Source organism: Molossus molossus, unplaced genomic scaffold (assembly GCF_014108415.1).
Source record: "Molossus molossus isolate mMolMol1 unplaced genomic scaffold, mMolMol1.p scaffold_m16_p_10, whole genome shotgun sequence".
Taxonomy (NCBI): Eukaryota; Metazoa; Chordata; class Mammalia; order Chiroptera; family Molossidae; genus Molossus; species Molossus molossus.
In genome coordinates, this window is record NW_023425345.1 from 24,993,731 (window position 1) to 25,013,254 (window position 19,524).

A 19,524-nucleotide genomic window follows, 5' to 3' on the forward strand; every position below is an offset into this window, starting at 1 on the left:
TGAAAGCACTTCTCTGTTGTTAAAAGGCAATTATAAATATCATTCAATTATTTTTCAGAAAACATTATCTACCCCCTTGAAACTCTTTCATAACTTAAAAGTTTAATAAACGTATTTTCCTTGCACAGAGATTCTCTATGTACAAGTGCTATCTACTGTTAAAAATGTATTCTTCATGAGAATACTCATTTCCATAGGAATCAACTGTGATATATAAATGACTACAAGAGTTGATAGAAAAAAGAAATAGCACCTAAATTTTTTTCAAAAATAGCATGTTAAAAATACTAAAATAATTTTTAAAATAGCTTTCAAGAGGCCAAAAAACACAAAACACTCCTGTTTTATAATCAATTATGAAGACAGATTAAGTAACGAGTCTCCCAAAGCACTATTACCTACAGAGAAATAAAATAAATCATAAAGAATCCTAATTGTTATTTAAAATTTTTTCTTCCTGAAGACCATGTTCTTACCATCTTTGCAGGTTTTTCCATTCTCCAGGAGTTTGACCCCAGTTGGGCAAGCACACTGATAAAAAGGCTTGACTGGAGACATCAAACACAAGTGGGAACAACCACCATTATCAATTCCACATGGATTTGTAGCTGTCAAATATAAATCACACTGATTAATACCAATGATTATAGATGACCTCCCTCACGCTAGGTACACAAAGGTTAACAACCATAACATGAACAACTGTGATAAACCAAATGATTACCAAATGTTATCCAGGTGCTTGACTACTAGACCATCTGCAAGGAAGGGAACTAATCAGTAAGAATTCACTTAGCATTCAGTACCCAAGAGGAATATACAGGAAATAAAGCAGGCAGTCCCTGCCCTGAAAGAGCTTACAATCTAGCCAGCATGCCAAAATTAACAAACAATAAAACTAGAAATCAATATAAAACCATGAAACTGAATCCTATCTTGCACATTATAGACTGTGTAAATAAGTATAGAGAGTCAAATGGGAAATAAATCACTAGGGATTAAAAACAAAAAAGGCTTCATAGAGGATGTAGGACATGACAGGAGCCTTGAAGGATAGGAAAGATAGATGAGAGGACATATCAAGTGTGATAAAACCATATGAATAAAAGCTTGGAGACTGTACAGTGGGAGAGATAATAAGGTGAATAGTCTAACTGAAGATTAAGGTTTCTGTTGACTAAGAACTGAAGTTGAATGAGTACAGAGAATGGGAATAGACTGGTGGAGGGCACTGATAGCCAATAAAAGTAATTCCAAAGTCAAAAAAATCACATTTTGGAAAGATTAACAGAAAAGATAGCATATGGATTAAAAAAAGGGAAAACAGAGAAGCAGAGATTAATTACCAAATTTGTAGAAACTATGAAAAAAATGGATTTAAGTAATATTCATAGAAAAAAATCAATATAAGAGACCAACAAAATATGAAAGACAAAAGAAAGTAATATCACAGATAACTGCAAAATTCTCAAATTAGTAAAACACAAAGGATCAACAGTGCAATTTAAAAACAAATAAACAGGGAAATTCTTTCCTGAAGGCTAATCATGAGAATAAAAATTTCATACTAAATATTTTCTTCTTTACAAAAGAGTAATACATACATTTGAAGAACATTTTTATGGACTCATGATCACAAGATTCCAATATAAAAAATTCAACATTTGACTATGTCTCCCTAAATGGAAGGAGCTAATACAAAGCAATGCATAATTCAAAAACTCTTCATTTTTGGCAATGGAATACAATCACACATGCCAAACATTTATTTACACACAAGTGCCAAACACTTAACATTCTCATATTCTTTTAAAACTTAATTCTATTCCCTTTTGTAAGTAATTGTTGTCGGCAGTCACAGCCCAAGCCATTTGAAAGGTTAATCAAAAAACAAAAGCAAAACTAAGAGAAAAGGGGTTAGGGGTGGTGCACACAGAAAAGTTTATGTAGGTATTTTATTCAGCAACCTGATGTACTTAAATTTACCAGTTAGATTAACAGAAAATTCCATTCAAGAAGAGTTTGTTTTTAAACATAATCATATGAGCCCTGGCCGGTTTTGCTCAATGGTTAGAGCACCAGCCTGCAGATCAGAGAGTCCCGGGTTCAGTCTCCAATAAGGGCATGTACCTAGGTTGCAGTTTGTCCCCATGTGGGTGAAAACCAGTCAATGTGTCTCTCTCACGTCGATGTTTCTCTCTCTCTCTTCCCCCCTCTCTCCCTCCTGCTCTATCTGAAGATAAATGCAAAAAAAAAAAATGTCCTCGGGTGAGGATAAAAAAAAAAAAAAACTCATATGAAATATCAAACACACATTAGAGAGACAAAATATGAACAGGAAATACATTTGTATGAGCTATCTCAATTTCTTGTTTTATTTTCCTCTTCTCCACCTCCATAATTCTAAACCCAAAAAAGGGGCTGAGGTGATCTGTAGTGCTAGATATCAAGCTACAAATGGTTTAGGCTGTTGTTTAACTTGAGTTATATTCTGATGATTTCCCTATTTTTTTAATTCCTCCCTGCTACCAGGTCCTCCCTTCCTCCTGCCTCTCAAGAACGCCAGACACATCACAGTGCTAGCAGAGCTATTCCAACTTGCAATTTAAAAATCAAGATCACTTACCATTTGGCTGCCTCTGTTGGCTGAAGGCATGTATATCCATGGGAGAGAAGATGTTAGAATGGATTTCACGCAGACCCTCGCCAGTGTACTTGTTGCAAGCCAAAATGGAGTGTGTATTCCAGTCAGTCCAGTACAACGTGTCCTCAAATAACGTCAAGGCAAAAGGATGAGGAAGGGAACCTTTAACCACTGCCTGCCTAATAACACAAAGAGAAAAACTCAAACATTTCTAAATTTTATTCTTCTATCAAAACTTCATCTCTCCCATTAAATAAGGTTTTGTAGTCCACATTAACACATACAAATCCTGAATAACATATATCTTAGGGTCAAATACACCTGTGAAAAATAAGTCATATAGTAAATTCAAATATATTTTCATCGTGTCCAAAAACCCCCAAACCAATGGTCCCTACTGCAGAATGGTCCCTAACTTGGTAGCAGCCCCCAGGTTCACCAGAAGCTACCACACAGAGAAGGCCCAAGTATTAGCACTGCTGTCTATTCCCATCTCTGGACTCACATTTTCCATCCTTCCACACAATTCACCTCGTTAGAAAGAGAAAGGTGTACAAAAAGAAAAATCCTAGGGTTTATGGTTGGCACTGGGAAGTAGTTTTAAATCAGCAATACGTTTTTTCCCTTCTTGATGTGGAAGAATAAAGACTCTATAAGCCTATTTCTTCCATCACTTCTTATGGTTTTGATAACTGAAAGCAAAAACATACACATGAGGCTAAAAAGGCATTCTGGTAGAGCTTTCTCTGCAACCCCCAGTCTAGCTCCAGCAAAATATCATCTCAGCTGGCTTTCTGCTATATGGTTTCTTAACCTCCAAAAGTCACGTAGCAAAAAGGAAGTCCTGCCACTGGCAGAATGTGTTCATGAGACAAAGCAGACCTAAACGTTCCACAAGCAATCCATGCTATATGAAAGAAAAGGTGGAGAGCCTGATTGGTACTAAAGACACAGAACTTTGCAGTGTCATGGAGAGTGATGTAATCAGTAAATACTCTTGAATGATGAAAAAAAAAAAAATGTTTTGAGCCAAAATAGTATTCAAGAAAATAAATGCTTTGATATTTTCACAATATCAAATATAATATTTTCATAAACAGCCTAAGGAAGAAAAAAGGGAAGGAAGGAGGAAAGGGGAATATAAGCAACTGAAGAGAAATAAAGAATATCATGTATTTTAGGAAAGACAATCCAATTTTAGGTACTGAGGTCATTTGATGATCTGTAACATCTAAGAGACTACCAGTAAAATAAATTCAATTAAGATAAATAAAATAATGATTGAGCAGAATTAGCATCTGTTACTGCACATGAAATGGTCCTAGCCTAAGGTGTTTTACATTTGGGGCAAATGTTTAAAAAACTAAACACGAGATTAGCATAATTGGTTTACCAAACAAACTTCCTATTTTAGAACCTTATATCTATCTACTCTGCCACCAAACATCACTGCAATTTTCTTCTCTCATTTTCCTTAATTCTCTCTTACCTAGCAAATTACTTTTCCGTCTCAACTGCCACAATGTCTATTTCCGAAGTGGTTTCTTCCACTTTTTAAATGAACAGCTGTAATATCATACACAGTTTAAGTCCAAATTTAAAGTCTTCCAGAATTCCCAGGTCTTCAGCAGTATGCCACAACAATAAAAGGAGTAAAAAAATGAATCTCTACTATGGAGACCAATATATTGTGATATTGTGAATGGTTACCACAAATAACAACCATCATCTCATAGAGATACAATTAAAAGACAAACATTTTCCCCTTGTGATGAGAACTCTTAAGATTAACTCTCTTAACAACTTTCCTATATATCATACAGCACTGTTACCTCTAGTCATCAAGTTATACATTACATGCCTAAGGAGAAAAATTTAAAGGTAAAGAAACAGGAAAAGAGATTTAAAAAAATATAAAGTATCCCAAACACAAAGGAAAGGGGGGAGGATAGAACTATATTGGAGCAAGAAAATGACACCAAATAGTAACTCAAAAATTCACGGAGAATCAGAGTACCAGAAACACCAAATATATGTTTTAAAAAAAGACTTTTTCTCTTAAAATTTTTTTAAAATGTTTTTATTGAGTTTTAGAGAGAGAGGAAGGGAAAGGGGTGGAGAGAGAGAGAGAGAGAGAGAAAGAAACATCAATGAAAGAGAAACATCAGTTGGCTGCCTCCTGCATGTACCCTACTGGGGACTGAACCAGAAACCCAGGCATGTGCCCTGATCAGGAATCACACCAGCAAACTCATATAACTCAATAGCAAAAATAAATAATAAGCCAATTAAGAAATGGGCAAGGTATCTAAATAGACATTTTTCCAAAGAAGATATTCAAAGTGTCAACAGGCACATGAAAGGTGCTCAATGCAAATGAAAGGGAAATGCAAATCAAAACCACAATGAGATATCACATTGTGCCTGTTAGAATGGCTATCATGAAAAAAGACAATAAATAACAAAAGCTAGTGAGGATGTAAAGAAAAGAGAACCCCTGTGCACTGTTGGCTGGAATGTAAATTGGTACAACCACTACTGAAAACAGTACAGAGGGTCCATAAAAAATTTAAAATCCAGCAATTCCACTTCTGGGTATATATCTGAATGAAACAAGATCATTATGTCAAAGATTTATTTTAACCCCTGTTCATGACAGCATTATTTACAATAGCCAAGACATGAAAACAACCTACGTGTCCATGGAGAGATGAATGGATAATGAAAATGAAATGTATATATATGTACACAATGGACTACTATTCAGCCATAAGAAAGAAGGAAATCCTGTCGTGTGCAACAACTTGGATGGCCCTTGAGGGCATGATGCTAAATGAAGTAAGTCTGAAAGAGAAAGACAAATATTGTATGATCTCCCTTGTACATGGAATATTTTTAAAAATTGAAGTTAATTAATCCATTCATTCATTCACCATAAAAAACAACCTAATACTTGAGAATCTATTTAACAAAAGAAAAGAAGACACCCTACATAACATGGATCATAAAATTAAATGTAATAGTTAAAACAATAAAACTCTTACAAGAAAACAGGCATAAATCTTCTTAACGTTGGATTAGGTAAAGATTTCTTAGGCTATCCAAAGCACTTTTAACAAAAGAAAAAACTGACAGATTGAACTTTATTACAATAAAAAAACTTTTGTGCTTCAAAACACACCAACAAGAAAATGAAAACACAAGCTACAGATTGACAGAAAATATTCCTAACTCATATCCAATGAAGAACTGTATCCAGAATACATAAAACTCTTACAATTCAATAATAAGATGAATAACCCAATTTTAAAATGGGCAAACAACTTGAATAATGTCTTAAACATCTGAGTCTCGGGTGAAGAAAGGCTGAGCTACACTGTTCAAAAAAATTATAGGCAGGTCAGACAGAAATAAAGTTAATAATGTATCTGGAGTAGAAGCAAGACAGAAGCAGACCTAAACCATTTCAGCAAAATCTGGCATTTATTATTTTTTTAAAGTAATTATCTTCCAATGGTTATATAAGAAATAATGGTATGTTCACTATAAAATTTGGCAATAGAACGTATATCTTTATTATGTATATAATGTGTACATGTATATATATAAAAATATAAATACAAGCAATTTCCAAACATCAAGGGATGAAAAAAGTGGTTTCTATTTTTAAAATGGTGAAGGCACAGCAGAAAACCAACTAACCAGTAAGGTTTAGAACTAGTAATTGGTAGAAATTTATTAGCTCTAAATCATAGCCCTCAAAAAGACAGAATAAAGAGAGCTGAACCAAACCAAAAAATGATGGAGGTACTTGCACTAAACCAAGAATAAAGAATATTTACCACCCCTAATTACTGAGCTTCTTCACTGAAAATAGATATCGCAGGCCCCAATGTCCTGTTACTACTTTATAATGGTTAATTTGCACTGAGAAAAAAAATGGTTAATTTTATTATGAAAGACCCGAACGCATCCTGTCATCTTGATTAATCAATATCTGTGACTGTATTTTTTTTTTTACAAAAGTGTATTTTGTTAATTAATGGCATTTACTGCATCATAATCACCTGTGTTCATGTCACAATGTATTGCAAAGAGTTTCACTGTGTTATCAAACGCTATTTTTAATGGCTATATAACACTGCCTTGAATGGTTGAGCTATAATTGAAAAACCCATACTGGTTAACATTCAACATTATATTATATAAGGTGTCTTTTAACAGAAACATACATTAAAAGGTTATATAATAATCAGTTTATAACAATGTTTTGACCACAGGTCAGCAGGAACCTAATTCTGTATTTCCCCTGACAGCAATGGTTCAGTTTTCACTATTTCAGTGTATGCAACAACTTTACAAAATTAACTACAATAAATAATGAGAATATACTATACACTATGGAAAATATTCTCACTAGTAATGAAAAAATGCAATTAATAAAAGTAAATATATTTTAAAACTTTAAAATAGATGAAATTATCTTTTCTTAATCAAACCGGGACCTCTTGGTCCATGGGACAATGCTCAATCTACTGAGCAACACCAGCTAGGCTCACTGATTTCATTTTTTTTGTCATCTACCTGATTGTCAGTACTTACACTGTGTTTTAAATTGAACAATTGTGCTCTCTTATCATTGTTTTTACTTATCTTTAATGTATTTCATATTACTTACTGTATTTTCATACCTGTGTCCTCTTGAACTTGGATAATTTTTTCCCTGTATCTTACAAGAAATTACAGGAAGATACCTGTTCTGATTCCTTAATATGGGTCATCCACTTGAACTGTAGTATCTTTTCATGCCTACCTTGCATCCTATCCCATCTCCTCCTCATCACCCTCACCTCCACCCAGAGCTATGGTTATTGTTGTTGATTTGAGTACAACTCTTCAACTTGCATCTTTGGGAAGCAAGTTCTTCACAAGCTCAGTAGGTGACCAAACATGTCACTCTGCCTGGGTCTGAGGAGCTTCCTGGAACTCAGGCAAACAAGAATGAGTGATGACACAACAGCTTAGCCAAACCGGGACATCCTTCAAGCTCAAAGCCCGGAGAAATTCTTCAAGGTTTCTGGTGTGGTTATTATCTCTTCCTACGTCTCTAGCAATGATGTAAAATGCCCATTTACAGTCCATGGCTTCAATAACCATTAACTTGATAATGACTATACATCTACATCTTCCTATGAGACTGCTCTGCTGAGCTGCAGGTTCACCTATCCAAAGCTCTCTAGATTTTTATCAGCATAGTTTGTTTGGTTTTTTTTAACATTTATTTTTCTTTATTGATTTTTAAAGAAAGGAAGAAAGAGGGAAAGAGAGAGAGAAACATCAAGAGAGAACATCGACTGGCCACCTTCTGCATGCCCTCCCACCAGGGATTGGGCCCACAACCTGGGCATATGCCCTGACTGATGCTCAAACACTAAGCCACACCAGCTGGGCGAGAGAGAGAGAGAGAGAGAGAGAGAGAGAGAGAGAGAGAGAGAGTTTTCTTTATTGATTTCAGAGAGAGAGGGAGGGAGAGACAGATAGAAACATCGATGAGAGGGAACATCAACCAGCCACCTCCTGCATGCCCCCGCACTGAGGATCGGGTCCACAACCTGGGCATGTGCCCTGACCATGAATCAAACTGGCGACCTCTTGGTGCATGGGTTAACGCTCAACCAGTGAGCCACACCAGCCGGGCTTACCATAGTTTTTGTAAGCAACTCAAATGCAAACATGTCCAAAGTTGAACTCGAACTCATTCTTTTTCTATAGTTAAAAAAGAAAAAGAAAATGAATCTTCCCCCCCGTTCTTGAATTTCCTATCTCAATGAATGGCACTTCCATCTAACCAACCACACAAAGCAGAAATCTATGAATCATCATAGACGCCTTCAGAGAAGCACAGTGGTTTTTAGGATTGGGGCACAGTGTGCAAAGGCAAAGTGGTGAGAACATATCTAAACTCTAAAATGAGGTAAATGACTTAGAGCATTTAAGTCACAATATAAAGTTTATACTTTTTCCTGAGAACAATAATGATTCATTGGAAGATTTAAGAAAGTATAATAATTGTCCTGGTTGGTGTGATTCGATTGGTTGGAGCATCATCCTGTACACTGAAAGATGGCAGGTTTGGTTCCCAGTTAGGGCACATACCCAGGGCTATGGATTTGATCCCCGTTTGGAGAACATGTGGGTGGCAACTGATCGATGTTTTTCTCTCACACGATGTTTCTCTCACTCTCTTCTCCTCCCTTCCTCTTTTCTCTAAAATCAATAAAAACATATTTTTATTTTTTTTATTTTTTTTATCCTCATCTGAGGATATTTTTGCATTTATCTTCATATAGAGCAGGAGGGAGGGAGGGAGGAAGAGAGAGAGAGAAACATTGTGAGTGAGACACATCAACCGGTTGCCACCCACACAACCCTAAGCAGGGCTGGGCACAAACTGCAACCGAGGTACATGCCCTTAGTGGGAACCGAAATCGGGCCTCTGTGGTCTGCGGGCCAACACTCTGAGCCAAACTGGCCAGGGCAATAAAAACATATTTTAAAAATTAAAATAAAAAACTTTCTTCACCCATTTTCAAAAAAAAGGTAAAATAATTAATCCTTAAACTATTTTCTACACAACTACCAAAATGGTATTTCTAAATGACAAACCTAACCATATCAATTTACTACTTGAAATGACTCCTAATACTTTTCAGGATAAAATTCAAATACCTTATCTTAGAATATTAGACCTTCCACGATCGTGGCACCTATCCATCTGTCTAGACTTGCCTTAAATAATTCTGTCACATTTCCTATTGCTACTGTATTACACTTAAAAAGTATTCTTTAATAACCTTAAGTTGAAAACCTTTTTCAGAAAAGGTTTTTATATTTCTCCTAGTTTTAAAAGTTTATTATTTTTCTTCACTGTCTGTTAAGACACATTAAAAGGGCATATTTACATCCTCGATACCTAAGTTAAAGTCAATTAGCCATATACAAGTGCACCTGTTTCTGAATGTGAGTCTAGTCCATTGAGCTCTATCTATCCTTAGATTTAGTGCCTCATTAATGTAATTACTTGGTTTACGGTTTGTCTTGAAACCAAGTGGAAAGTCGTCATACTTTTTGTAAACTTAGAAAATTAACTGAGCTATTTAAATTTTTTTTCAAATACACCCACAATAAAAGCCTTTGAGAATTTTCATGAATCTATAGACCAGTTTAAAGAGAAATGCCACCCTAACAATATATTATAATTTTTAAAATTAAAACATAAATATTGCTGCTTTCCCCCTCATTGCAAATGGGGAATTTTGCATTTTATCTCACAAAACACATAAGAGGCTCAAAAGTAAAGTACTTACTGCAGGGATAGTGTTTAGGAGGCATTATTAATTCATGTTAGGAAATGCATATGAGAGCCTTGAATTATCTGTGCCCAGAATCAAACAATTAATACACTTAAAACTATCCTGCACAGCTTATATAAAGATTGTTTGGAACAAGATATACAAATATAGAATAATTAAATATATACTATAAATTCCTGTTGTTTCTTTTCTGAGGAAGTGGGACAGAAATGAATCTTTGAAGTTTATCATGGAAACTGTATAGCTTATGTGGGTTTTTCAATTAAGAAAAAAAGACTTGGAATCAGCAATTTTATAGCTTTTGCCAGAACTGAATGATAGGATTCTTTTTCACTTATGTGTGAGATTTCTTTGAAGAATTTAACAGATGTAAGATTATGGATTGTTCCCAATGGCCAACTGATGATCAATTACTTTACCCCTTCCAAGACCAGTTTGCATCCTCAAACTGTTTGACTTTTTGGCAAATACACTGATGTTCATCTCAAAAGGAATTCAAAAACTGTGGAAGTTTAAGGACAAATCTATTACCACTGGAAGAGTAGCTAAAAGCTCATGCCTTGCTGATCACTGATCGAAAGCACCATATTCATAGAGAATAACACAAAATTATTCTTCTATAATAAGTAATACCAATTGGACAAATGCTTAATCACCCATCATTAGAACATCATAGAGAGTATTTTCACTGCCCTAAAAATCCTTTGTGCTCAGCCGATTCATCCCTCCCTCCACCATTTTGTCAGTCTCTTTTACTCTACAGATTCCCCCATCTCTTTACAAATGGTCTGTTGAAGGACCTGGGATAACTGACCTGTATGTCCAGATCCACTGATGCATACTCAAGGTACATTTCAGTATGTTTCTTTATCTTGTTTTACCTGCAAATTTTCTGCAAATGGCAAGTTTGATCAGACGCATGTTGAATCCTAATTAGACCTTTTCTTTTTCATTTAACTGGAATAGCTTTCCCGTGTCTATTATTTTGTTAGCTATCAGTAGATTCACAAAGGAAAGAGAAGATAAATTGTTTGACTCTTTCTCTTTATTATCAAGGTAATGAATTGATTATATACTCTGAGAATATATCCCTATATATTCTGAAAGTGACCACTTCCTTTTTGAAATACCATTATAAACTCAAGGATTTAAACATCAACCTTTGACCCGTGAGAAACTTCTCAAGTTATTGCTCCAGGCTTTCTGAAATGACCCTAGTAGATCTATAATAGTTTCCTTGCTGTATAGTATGACAATGCTCCAGCTCATCTTGTACATTATTTTCTAGAGACTTAGAATCAGCTATTTCACTTGAAAGGTATAATTTCTTTTAAGTTGGGATGGTTTTTCAAGATTATAATCTGAGTGCTTCCCCCTCCCAGTCCTCTTTAGTATATTAACATACATATTTGTGTGTATTTCTTTTTATAACATAAAATACTTAATGAGCTCATGTCAGTACTTACAATAAAAACTCAGAATTATCCATTTCTTTTACTTGATCTCTGTGGTATTACATCTATATTTCCTTTTTCCCACACCAAGAATCCTACATATGCAAGGGCAATAGAATATATCCGATAATTACTCACTTATTTGATCCAACATTATAGTCTCAAAAAACTCAGAATAAATAGAAATATCTACACACCACTGTAGTTACTACAGAATTTTTAAAAATTTCTAACACATGTAGTTTTGTATTCTCACTTCAACTTTTTAGTGCTACTTTATCTACATTATCTAAATATATATTCGTTACATATTATACTCTTTCAATTTTAACCATACTTTAGATTTTCATACTACAAGTAATTATATGTTTAATGATCCTCACCAAGAATTATTTTGATATCTCACTCATCATTTTGGTTGTCTAAGGTTCAGTCACTAGTACATTTTCAGAATTGAGTCAAGGAAACAGTACTTTTTGACTTGTTGCATGTTTATAATGTTGTCTATGGCTTTACATAAGAAAGTCAGTTTTGCTGAATAAAAATCATTGGCTCATATTTAATTACTTGAAGTACCATAAAAACACTACTCCACTTAATTCTGACAGAGAGTGTTGCTGCGAGAAAGTCTGATACTAATCTAATTTTCTTTTCAAGTCATTTATGTTACTCTTAGAGGCCCCAAGACTTTTTTTTTCTTTTTCTACAGTTATTTTACTGGAATATAATTTTGGTAGGTTTTGCTCTGCCTTATATTCTCAGGCATATAGTGTTCTTTTTCTATCCGTACTTTTCAAATCTACTTAGACTTTGCCAGTGTGGCTCAGTGATTGAGTGCTGACCCATGCACCAAGAGGTCACCGGTTCAATTCCGGGTCAGGGCACATGCCCTGGTTGTGGACCCAATCCCCAGTGGGGGGCATGCAGGAGGGAGCCAGTCGATGTTCTCTCTCACTTATGTTTCTCTCTCTTTCTTCCTCTCTCTCTAAAAAAAAAAGACTTCCTGAATTATAGTTTTTCATATTTGTTCTGTTCCCTTGTCTTGGTTATCTTCCTAAAAGCCCTTTCTGTGTTGTTTCTTCTTTGCCTATCTTCAATGTTTGTGATTCTCAAATCCTTTCTATCTTTATTCCTTTTGATATTAGCACCTTATCAAACATACAATTTACAATTATTTTCTCCCATTCCACAGGTTGCCTTTTCATTTTGGTGGTTTCCTTTGCTGTGCTAAAGCTTTTTAGTGTGATGTCAACACAATTGTTTTTGTTTTTATTGCCTTGCTTTTGGTGTCAAATCTAAAAAAATCATTGCCAAGCAATGTCAAGAACCTTTTTCCCTATGTTTTCTTCTAGGAGTTTTAGGGTTTCAGGTCTTAAATTTAAGTATTTAACCCATTTAAGTTGATTTTTGTGTATAGTATCAAATACGGGTCCTTTATTCTTTTGCATGTGTCTGTCCAATTTTTCAAACATTTAGTGAAGAGACTATCCTTTCCCCATTGTATATTCTTGGCTTATTTTTTATAAATTAATTGACCATATACGCATGGGTTTATTTCTAGACTCTATACTGTTTCATTGATCTATCTGTTTTTATGCCAATGTCATGCTGTTTTGATTAACAGCTTTGGAATATAGTTTGAAATTAGGAAATATGGTGCCTCCAGCTTTGTTCTTCTTTATCAAGATTGCTTTGACTATTCAGTACTTTGTGGTTCCATACAAATTTTAGGATTGTTTGCTCAATTTCTGTGAAAAATACCACTGGAATTTTAATAGGTTTCTGTTTTTGATTACCCTGAGGCTTACAAAAGGAATCTATCCCAGCAGGGATCAGCACAGACAGAGCAGTCAAAATCGCCCACCTCTCAGGTTTTCCCTAAAAGAAGTCTATGTGCATATTTTAAAAGCTGCTGTCTAATGGTCAGGCTTCTATTTTAGCAGATATCTAGAGGCTGACTTGTAATCCTTCTGGGAGACCAAGGGAGCCAGCAGACACAATCTCCAATCTACCTCTAGCTCACATCAAAATTTCAGTATCTCCACAGATTCACTTGTACACGTCTTGGGTCCCAGCCTTTGCCCATGTCGACCAAGGGGTGGGCCCCTGGATAGCCTATCTCTGAAAGCCAATAAGGTTTACACCAGAAGTGCCACAGGAATGTAGCAAATAATGAAGCACTTCTTAAGGATACAGGAGCAACCTCTTCTGCAGCTATATACCCAGGTCCAACACAGAGGGGGCAAGTAAAACACCCATTTCTGAATTTCTCCCTGGGAGGGCCCTAACTACATACTTTCACAGCTACTGCCTGGGCATCCAGCTTCTAATTAGCCTTCATCTAGTTGCTGACTGTGATCTTCCACTTTGAAAAGCATGACAAACATTGGCACAACCTCAACTACTGGGAGCCAGCCACTAAGAACAAAGAAGGCAGTTTGGACAATCACAAAAGTTTGAGAGACAACCAAGAGCTCAGGCCAGGCTGATTGGTAAGGTTCATCTCCCACACGAGATCACTCCGTCAACACTGGGATAGGTGGTTGTTTTACCTAGTGTGCAGAAATCAACACAGAGAGTCAAGGAAAATGAAGAAACAAGGAAATATGTTCCGAACAAAAAAGACAAAATAAAACTCCAGAAACAGACCTTAATGAAATAAAGATACATGATTTACTTGATAAAAAGTTCAAAATAACAGTCATAAAAGTACTCACTAAGGTCAGGAGAACAATGCATGAACAAAGTGAAAATTTCAACAGAGACAAAAAATATAAGAAAGTACCATACAGAAAGATCACAGAGCTAAAGAATACAATAACTGAACTGTAAACTTTCATAGAAGGGTACAAAAGCACATGAGATCAAATGGAAGGAAGAATCAGCAAACTCAAAGACATGGCAGTGAAAGTCATATAATCAGAGAAGTTAAAAAAAAAAAAAAGTTAAGATAGCTTAAGGACCTTATGGGACACCATAAAGTGGACTATAACTCACATAATAAGGGTCTCAGAAGGACAGGATAGAGAGAAAGTGGCAGCAAGACTGATGAAAGAAAATGGCTAAAAATTTTCCTAACCTCGAAGAAAAAAATAGACATCCAGAAAATTCCAAAAACGATGAATTCAAAAGGACACACACCAAGACACATTATAATTAAATTGTCTAAAGTTAAAAAGAATCTTTAAATCAGCATGAGATTTCAAGAGTTTCACACAAGAAAACCCTTGCAAGACCGTCAGCAGATTTTTCAGCAGAAATGGTGCACACCAGGAGGGAGTGGCACAATATATTCAAAGAGCAGAAAGACAAAAACTGCCAAACAAAAATAGAGTTAAGTCCTTCCTTAACATCACTGATGGGTTCTGGGACTTTAAGTAAAATGACATATAATGAAACAAATTTTGCCATAGGCTAACTGATATAAACAAGAGTTAAGTACCTGTGGTATCTCATCAACATAATGAAAACACAATGAACAAAGTTATTCAAGGACCTGCTGAATCTACCCAGGAAATTTATCCTTCAGAATGGAAGGAAAGATAGCTTTCCAGACAAGCAAAAGCTGAAGGAATTCATCAACATCATCACCACAACCTGATCTGCCTTACAAGACACTTTAAAGGAACTTCTTCAAGCTGAAACAAGAGAACACTAATTAGTAACAGGAAAACATATGAAAGTTTAAATTTCATTAGTCAAGACAAATAAATGGTGAAATTAAGAAAACTCTAATGTTGTTATAGAGGTGGATAAAAGAGTTAAAAGTAGTAAAAAATAACTACAAGGTTAAAAGGTAAAGTAATAAAAATAACTACAATGTGTTAATGAATCCATAAGGTAAAAAAGATGTAAGTTGTGACATCAGAAACAGTAATGTGGGAGAGAGTAAAAATGTAGAGCTTAAGTATACATTCAAAGTTAAATTGTTAATAGCTTAAAACACTGCTGTAAATAAGATGTTCCTTATAACCTTAAATGGGATTTTACCTTGATACTTCTGTTTCTCATGTTTATGTAAAATTAGTTTTCCTGAACTTTTATAAGAAAGTGGTGTTCAAGGTAGTTTTTCTAACTTTACAAAATTCAGTCTTCTGTTGTTTTCATATAATATTAAAAACAATGGTGCCCTGGACAGTATGGCTCAGCAGTTAAGAGTGTCGACACATGCACCAAAGGGTCGTGGGTTTGATTCCCAGACAAGGGCATGTACCTGGGTTGCAGGTTCCATCCCCAGCCCTGGTCAGGGCACATAAAAGAGAGGCAACCAATTAGTGTGTCTCTCTCACATTGATGGCTCCCCTACCTTCTCACTCTCCATCTCTCCTCCCTCTCTCCCTTCCACTCTCTCTAAAAAATCAGTCTGTGTGTGTGTGTGGGGGGGGGGGGGATATATATCCTCAGTTGAGAATTAACAAAAAAACAATGGTAGCTTCCATTATGAGATCTCCCAGCTGTTCCTCTGTCTATCCTTATCTGAACCTTCTCTTTTGTTCCTCTTAATTTTCCCTATTCTTCTTAATTTTAATGATACCATTCTATTCAATTTTGTTTCAACTCACTATAGTACCCTGTCCTGGTAGAGAACTCTAACAGGTCCATTTCAGGAATTCTTTGGAGCCAGACTGCTCTATTCTTTGCTGTCTTTACCCTGGACACACTGTACTTGCCTGATATTGGAGTGGGCAACCCCCACCTTCTCATTTCAGCTGCTGCTCTTAATATAGTCCACCACATTGTCTAGTAAATAGTTGAGGCTATTTTGGAGGTCTCCTGCATTTAAGTTCAATGAAACACCCTATATATACATACCCCTCCTACCCCCCTTACTCTTGTACTGATAGTAATACCATGGAGGTCTTTTAGCTATTAGTGGCCTGCCCTTACTTGCTTTTATTTCTGGATGTCTGAGGTTAGTTTATGATATGTTTCTAGATTTGCTATCTAGTTTCATTGTTTTTTTGTGTGGGTATCCCAAGTGAGTCAAGAAAACTATGACATGGCCATATTCAATTCCTAATGTTCCTCTCAAAGCCAAATCTGAAATTCAAACACAACAATTATGTTTTTATATTCATCATATACTTTTTTTTTTTTTTATCCTCACCCGAGGACATTTTTCCATTTTTTGCCCAGACAGAGTGGGAGGGAGAGAGAGGGAAAGAGAGAAACATCGATGTGAAAGGGACGCACAGAGTGGCCGCCACCCACATGACCAACCAGGTCTGGGGACAAACTGCGAGGCACGCGCCCCCAGCAGGAACCGAACCCGGGTCTCTTCGGACTGCAGGCCGACACTCTAACCGCTGAGCCAAACCAGCCAGGGCATCATCATATACTTTTTTTTTTTACATTTATTTCTAATTGTTTTTAAACCATCTCAGTGTAAGTCATTTTATTCACTTCTGAAACAAGGCAAAAAATATTCCAATTCCATGACTACAAAATGTGTTTTTTTTGTGTGTGTTTTAATCTTCACCCAAGGACATTTTTTTTTCTTTTATCTTTAGATAGAGTGGAGGGGAGAGAGGGAAGGAGAAAGAGAGAGAGAGAGAGAGTGAGAGAGACATCAATAAGAGAGACACATCAACTGGTCACCTCCAACACAAGCCCAACCAGGGCCAGGGACGAACCACAACTGAGGTATGTGCCTTTGGCCGGAATAAAACCCACGACTCTTTGAGCTGGTGCTCTAACCACTGAGCAAAACTGGCCAGGGCCAAAAAGTATATTTTAATAAATTATTTAAATCTTTCCTGGTCTTCAATACTTTTAAATGCTTCCTGATTCATCATTCAAGATAATTTACAAATTCTTACCCTTTGAAAAATTACTTTAACTCTACCTAAGCCTCTCTAGGTTCTGTTGGAGTCTTAGAATAAGACCACTAGAAACCTAAACAATCATTCAAACACAAGAACATAAATAGGAAGTGTCTTTAAAAATCTGAACATGACCTAAGTAGAAATTCCATGTTTATGTATTATAACTACCTTCCTTGATTACTGGAGTGTAGTATATACACAATAGGTTTTATCCCAGTCCACGAATCAGCAAACTACATACAGTCCATTGGCTCACTATATATCACTATATATGCTGTAAATCAAGTTTTACTAGAACACAGCCATAATTCATAATTCTCTTATGAATTATCTGTAGCTGCCTTCACACAACAGCAGAGGTAAATAGTTGCAACAGGTGTCATATATGGCTCAAAAGCCTAAAATATTTACTACCTGGCCCTTTACAGAAAAAGTTTGTCAACCACTGTCCTAACCTAGAGATTTTCCAAATGAGCTTCCATATGTGTACCTAGGGGTCCTATGGGTAATTCTGAGTAGGATGACTCTTTATTGTGTTGGGTGTCCAGCATACTGCAGAATGTTTACCATCCCCAACCCCTAGGATCTACAATACTACTAGTATTCCCAGTCCTCGTGTTAACTAAAATTCCCCACACATTTCCAAATACTCTTGGAGAGATAAGTACTCTCTCTGGCTGAGAACCACTGAGGAAGTAAATTGGCTCAGAGTAAAGGAGAAACTGCCCTGGCCAGTTTGCTCAGTAGTGAGAAGTGTTGGCTCGTGGACCAGAGAGGCCCGGGTTCACTTCTTCCTAAGGGCACGTACCTCGGTTACAGTTTTTCCCCGGCCCCGGTTGGGGTCGTGTGGGTGGCAACCACTCGATGTGTCTCTCTCACATGGATGTTTCTCTCTCTCTCTTCCTCCCCCTCTCCCTCCCGCTCTAGCTAAAGATAAATGCGAAGATGTCCTCAGGTGAGGATAAAAGAAAATAAAAAATAAAAAAGGAGAAGAAACTATAGTTCATGAACTCTAAATGCTACCAACAGATGAGAAATTGTTACCTTTTTCTCCCCCCCATTTTTTTTGTTCAGATAGAGTGGGAGGGAGGGAGAGAGAGAGAGAGAAAGAGAAATATCGTCATGAAAGGGACACATCAAGTGGCTGCCTTCCACAGGACCCAACCAGGGCCGGGGACAAACCGCAACCAAGGTACATGCCCTTAGCGGAAAATGAACCCGGGTCTCTCTGGACCACGGGCCAACGCTCTAACTGCTGAGCCAACCCGGCCAGGGCAGAAATTGTTACCTTTTAAGAGCAAACTGAAAGTGTCTTCTTCCCCTTTGACATTTAGCAAAAAATACACTAATATCTTAATAAAACTGGTCTTTATAATTTGGTTATTATATCAAGACAGTTTAAAAATAAATTTATAAGGCAATCTTACCGATTTGTTCCATCGAGATTTGATTTGTGAATAAAATTAAGTTTTGCATCTGCCCAATAAAGCTTCCGTTCCTCATAATCCAAAGTCAGTCCATTTGGCCAGTAAATTTCAGTGTTTATTATAATGAAGCGACTCGACCCATCCATTCCAGCACGTTCTATCTTTGGTACTTCTCCCCAGTCTGTCCAGTATATGAATCTAAAAATCACATAAACAATAAACCCATGACATAAACAGGTTAAGAGCAAAGTATTTCATAATTATCACTATTAGATAAAGAAAACTCAGGTACACTAAAATTAAAAACACTAGAAATTATCAAAATTTTAATAATCTACCTGGTAATAACTGGTTGAGGTAAGTATCATTATGCAAAAAAAATTTGATCAGTTTATTGGGAAAAAGGATATTTACACTATTTCGATGTATCTCCCCACAGATTACTTATTAATGACAGTGGGGAAAATGGTAACTTTAGAGAAAATAAGCTTGGTGGACACTACCTTAGCCACATCATTTAATTTAACATTGTTAACAAGGGAACAAACTGGCATCACATATGCGAAGCATTAGAAAAGATATACCATCTTTTTTTTTTTTTTTTTTTTTTTATCATCCTTACCCGAGGACATCCTTTCATTTTTTGTTCAGACAGAGCGGGAGGGAGAGAGAGGAAGAGAGAGAGAGAGAAACATCGATGTGAAAGGGACACATCGAGTGGTCGCCACCCGCACAACCAACCAGGGCCGGGGACAAACTGCAACAGAGGTACGTGCCCTTAGCGGAAACCAAACCCGGGTC

At 36.2% G+C, this 19,524-nt stretch overlaps 1 protein-coding gene across 1 annotated transcript in view; it reads right to left on the reverse strand.

Annotated features, from left to right (window-relative positions):
* The window catches only part of LRP6 (LDL receptor related protein 6), an 87,495-nt gene extending 68,714 nt beyond the window's left edge, over positions 1-18,781 (reverse strand). The window contains exons 1-3 of the mRNA XM_036252216.1: positions 18,724-18,781; positions 2,627-2,768; positions 477-608 (exon numbers count right to left, since the gene is read on the reverse strand). Of these exons, the coding sequence (XP_036108109.1) occupies positions 477-608; positions 2,627-2,666 (172 nt within the window). The 5' untranslated portion in view covers positions 2,667-2,768; positions 18,724-18,781. The remainder of the gene's footprint in view (positions 1-476; positions 609-2,626; positions 2,769-18,723) is intronic.
* Between the last annotated feature and the right edge of the window lie 743 nt (positions 18,782-19,524).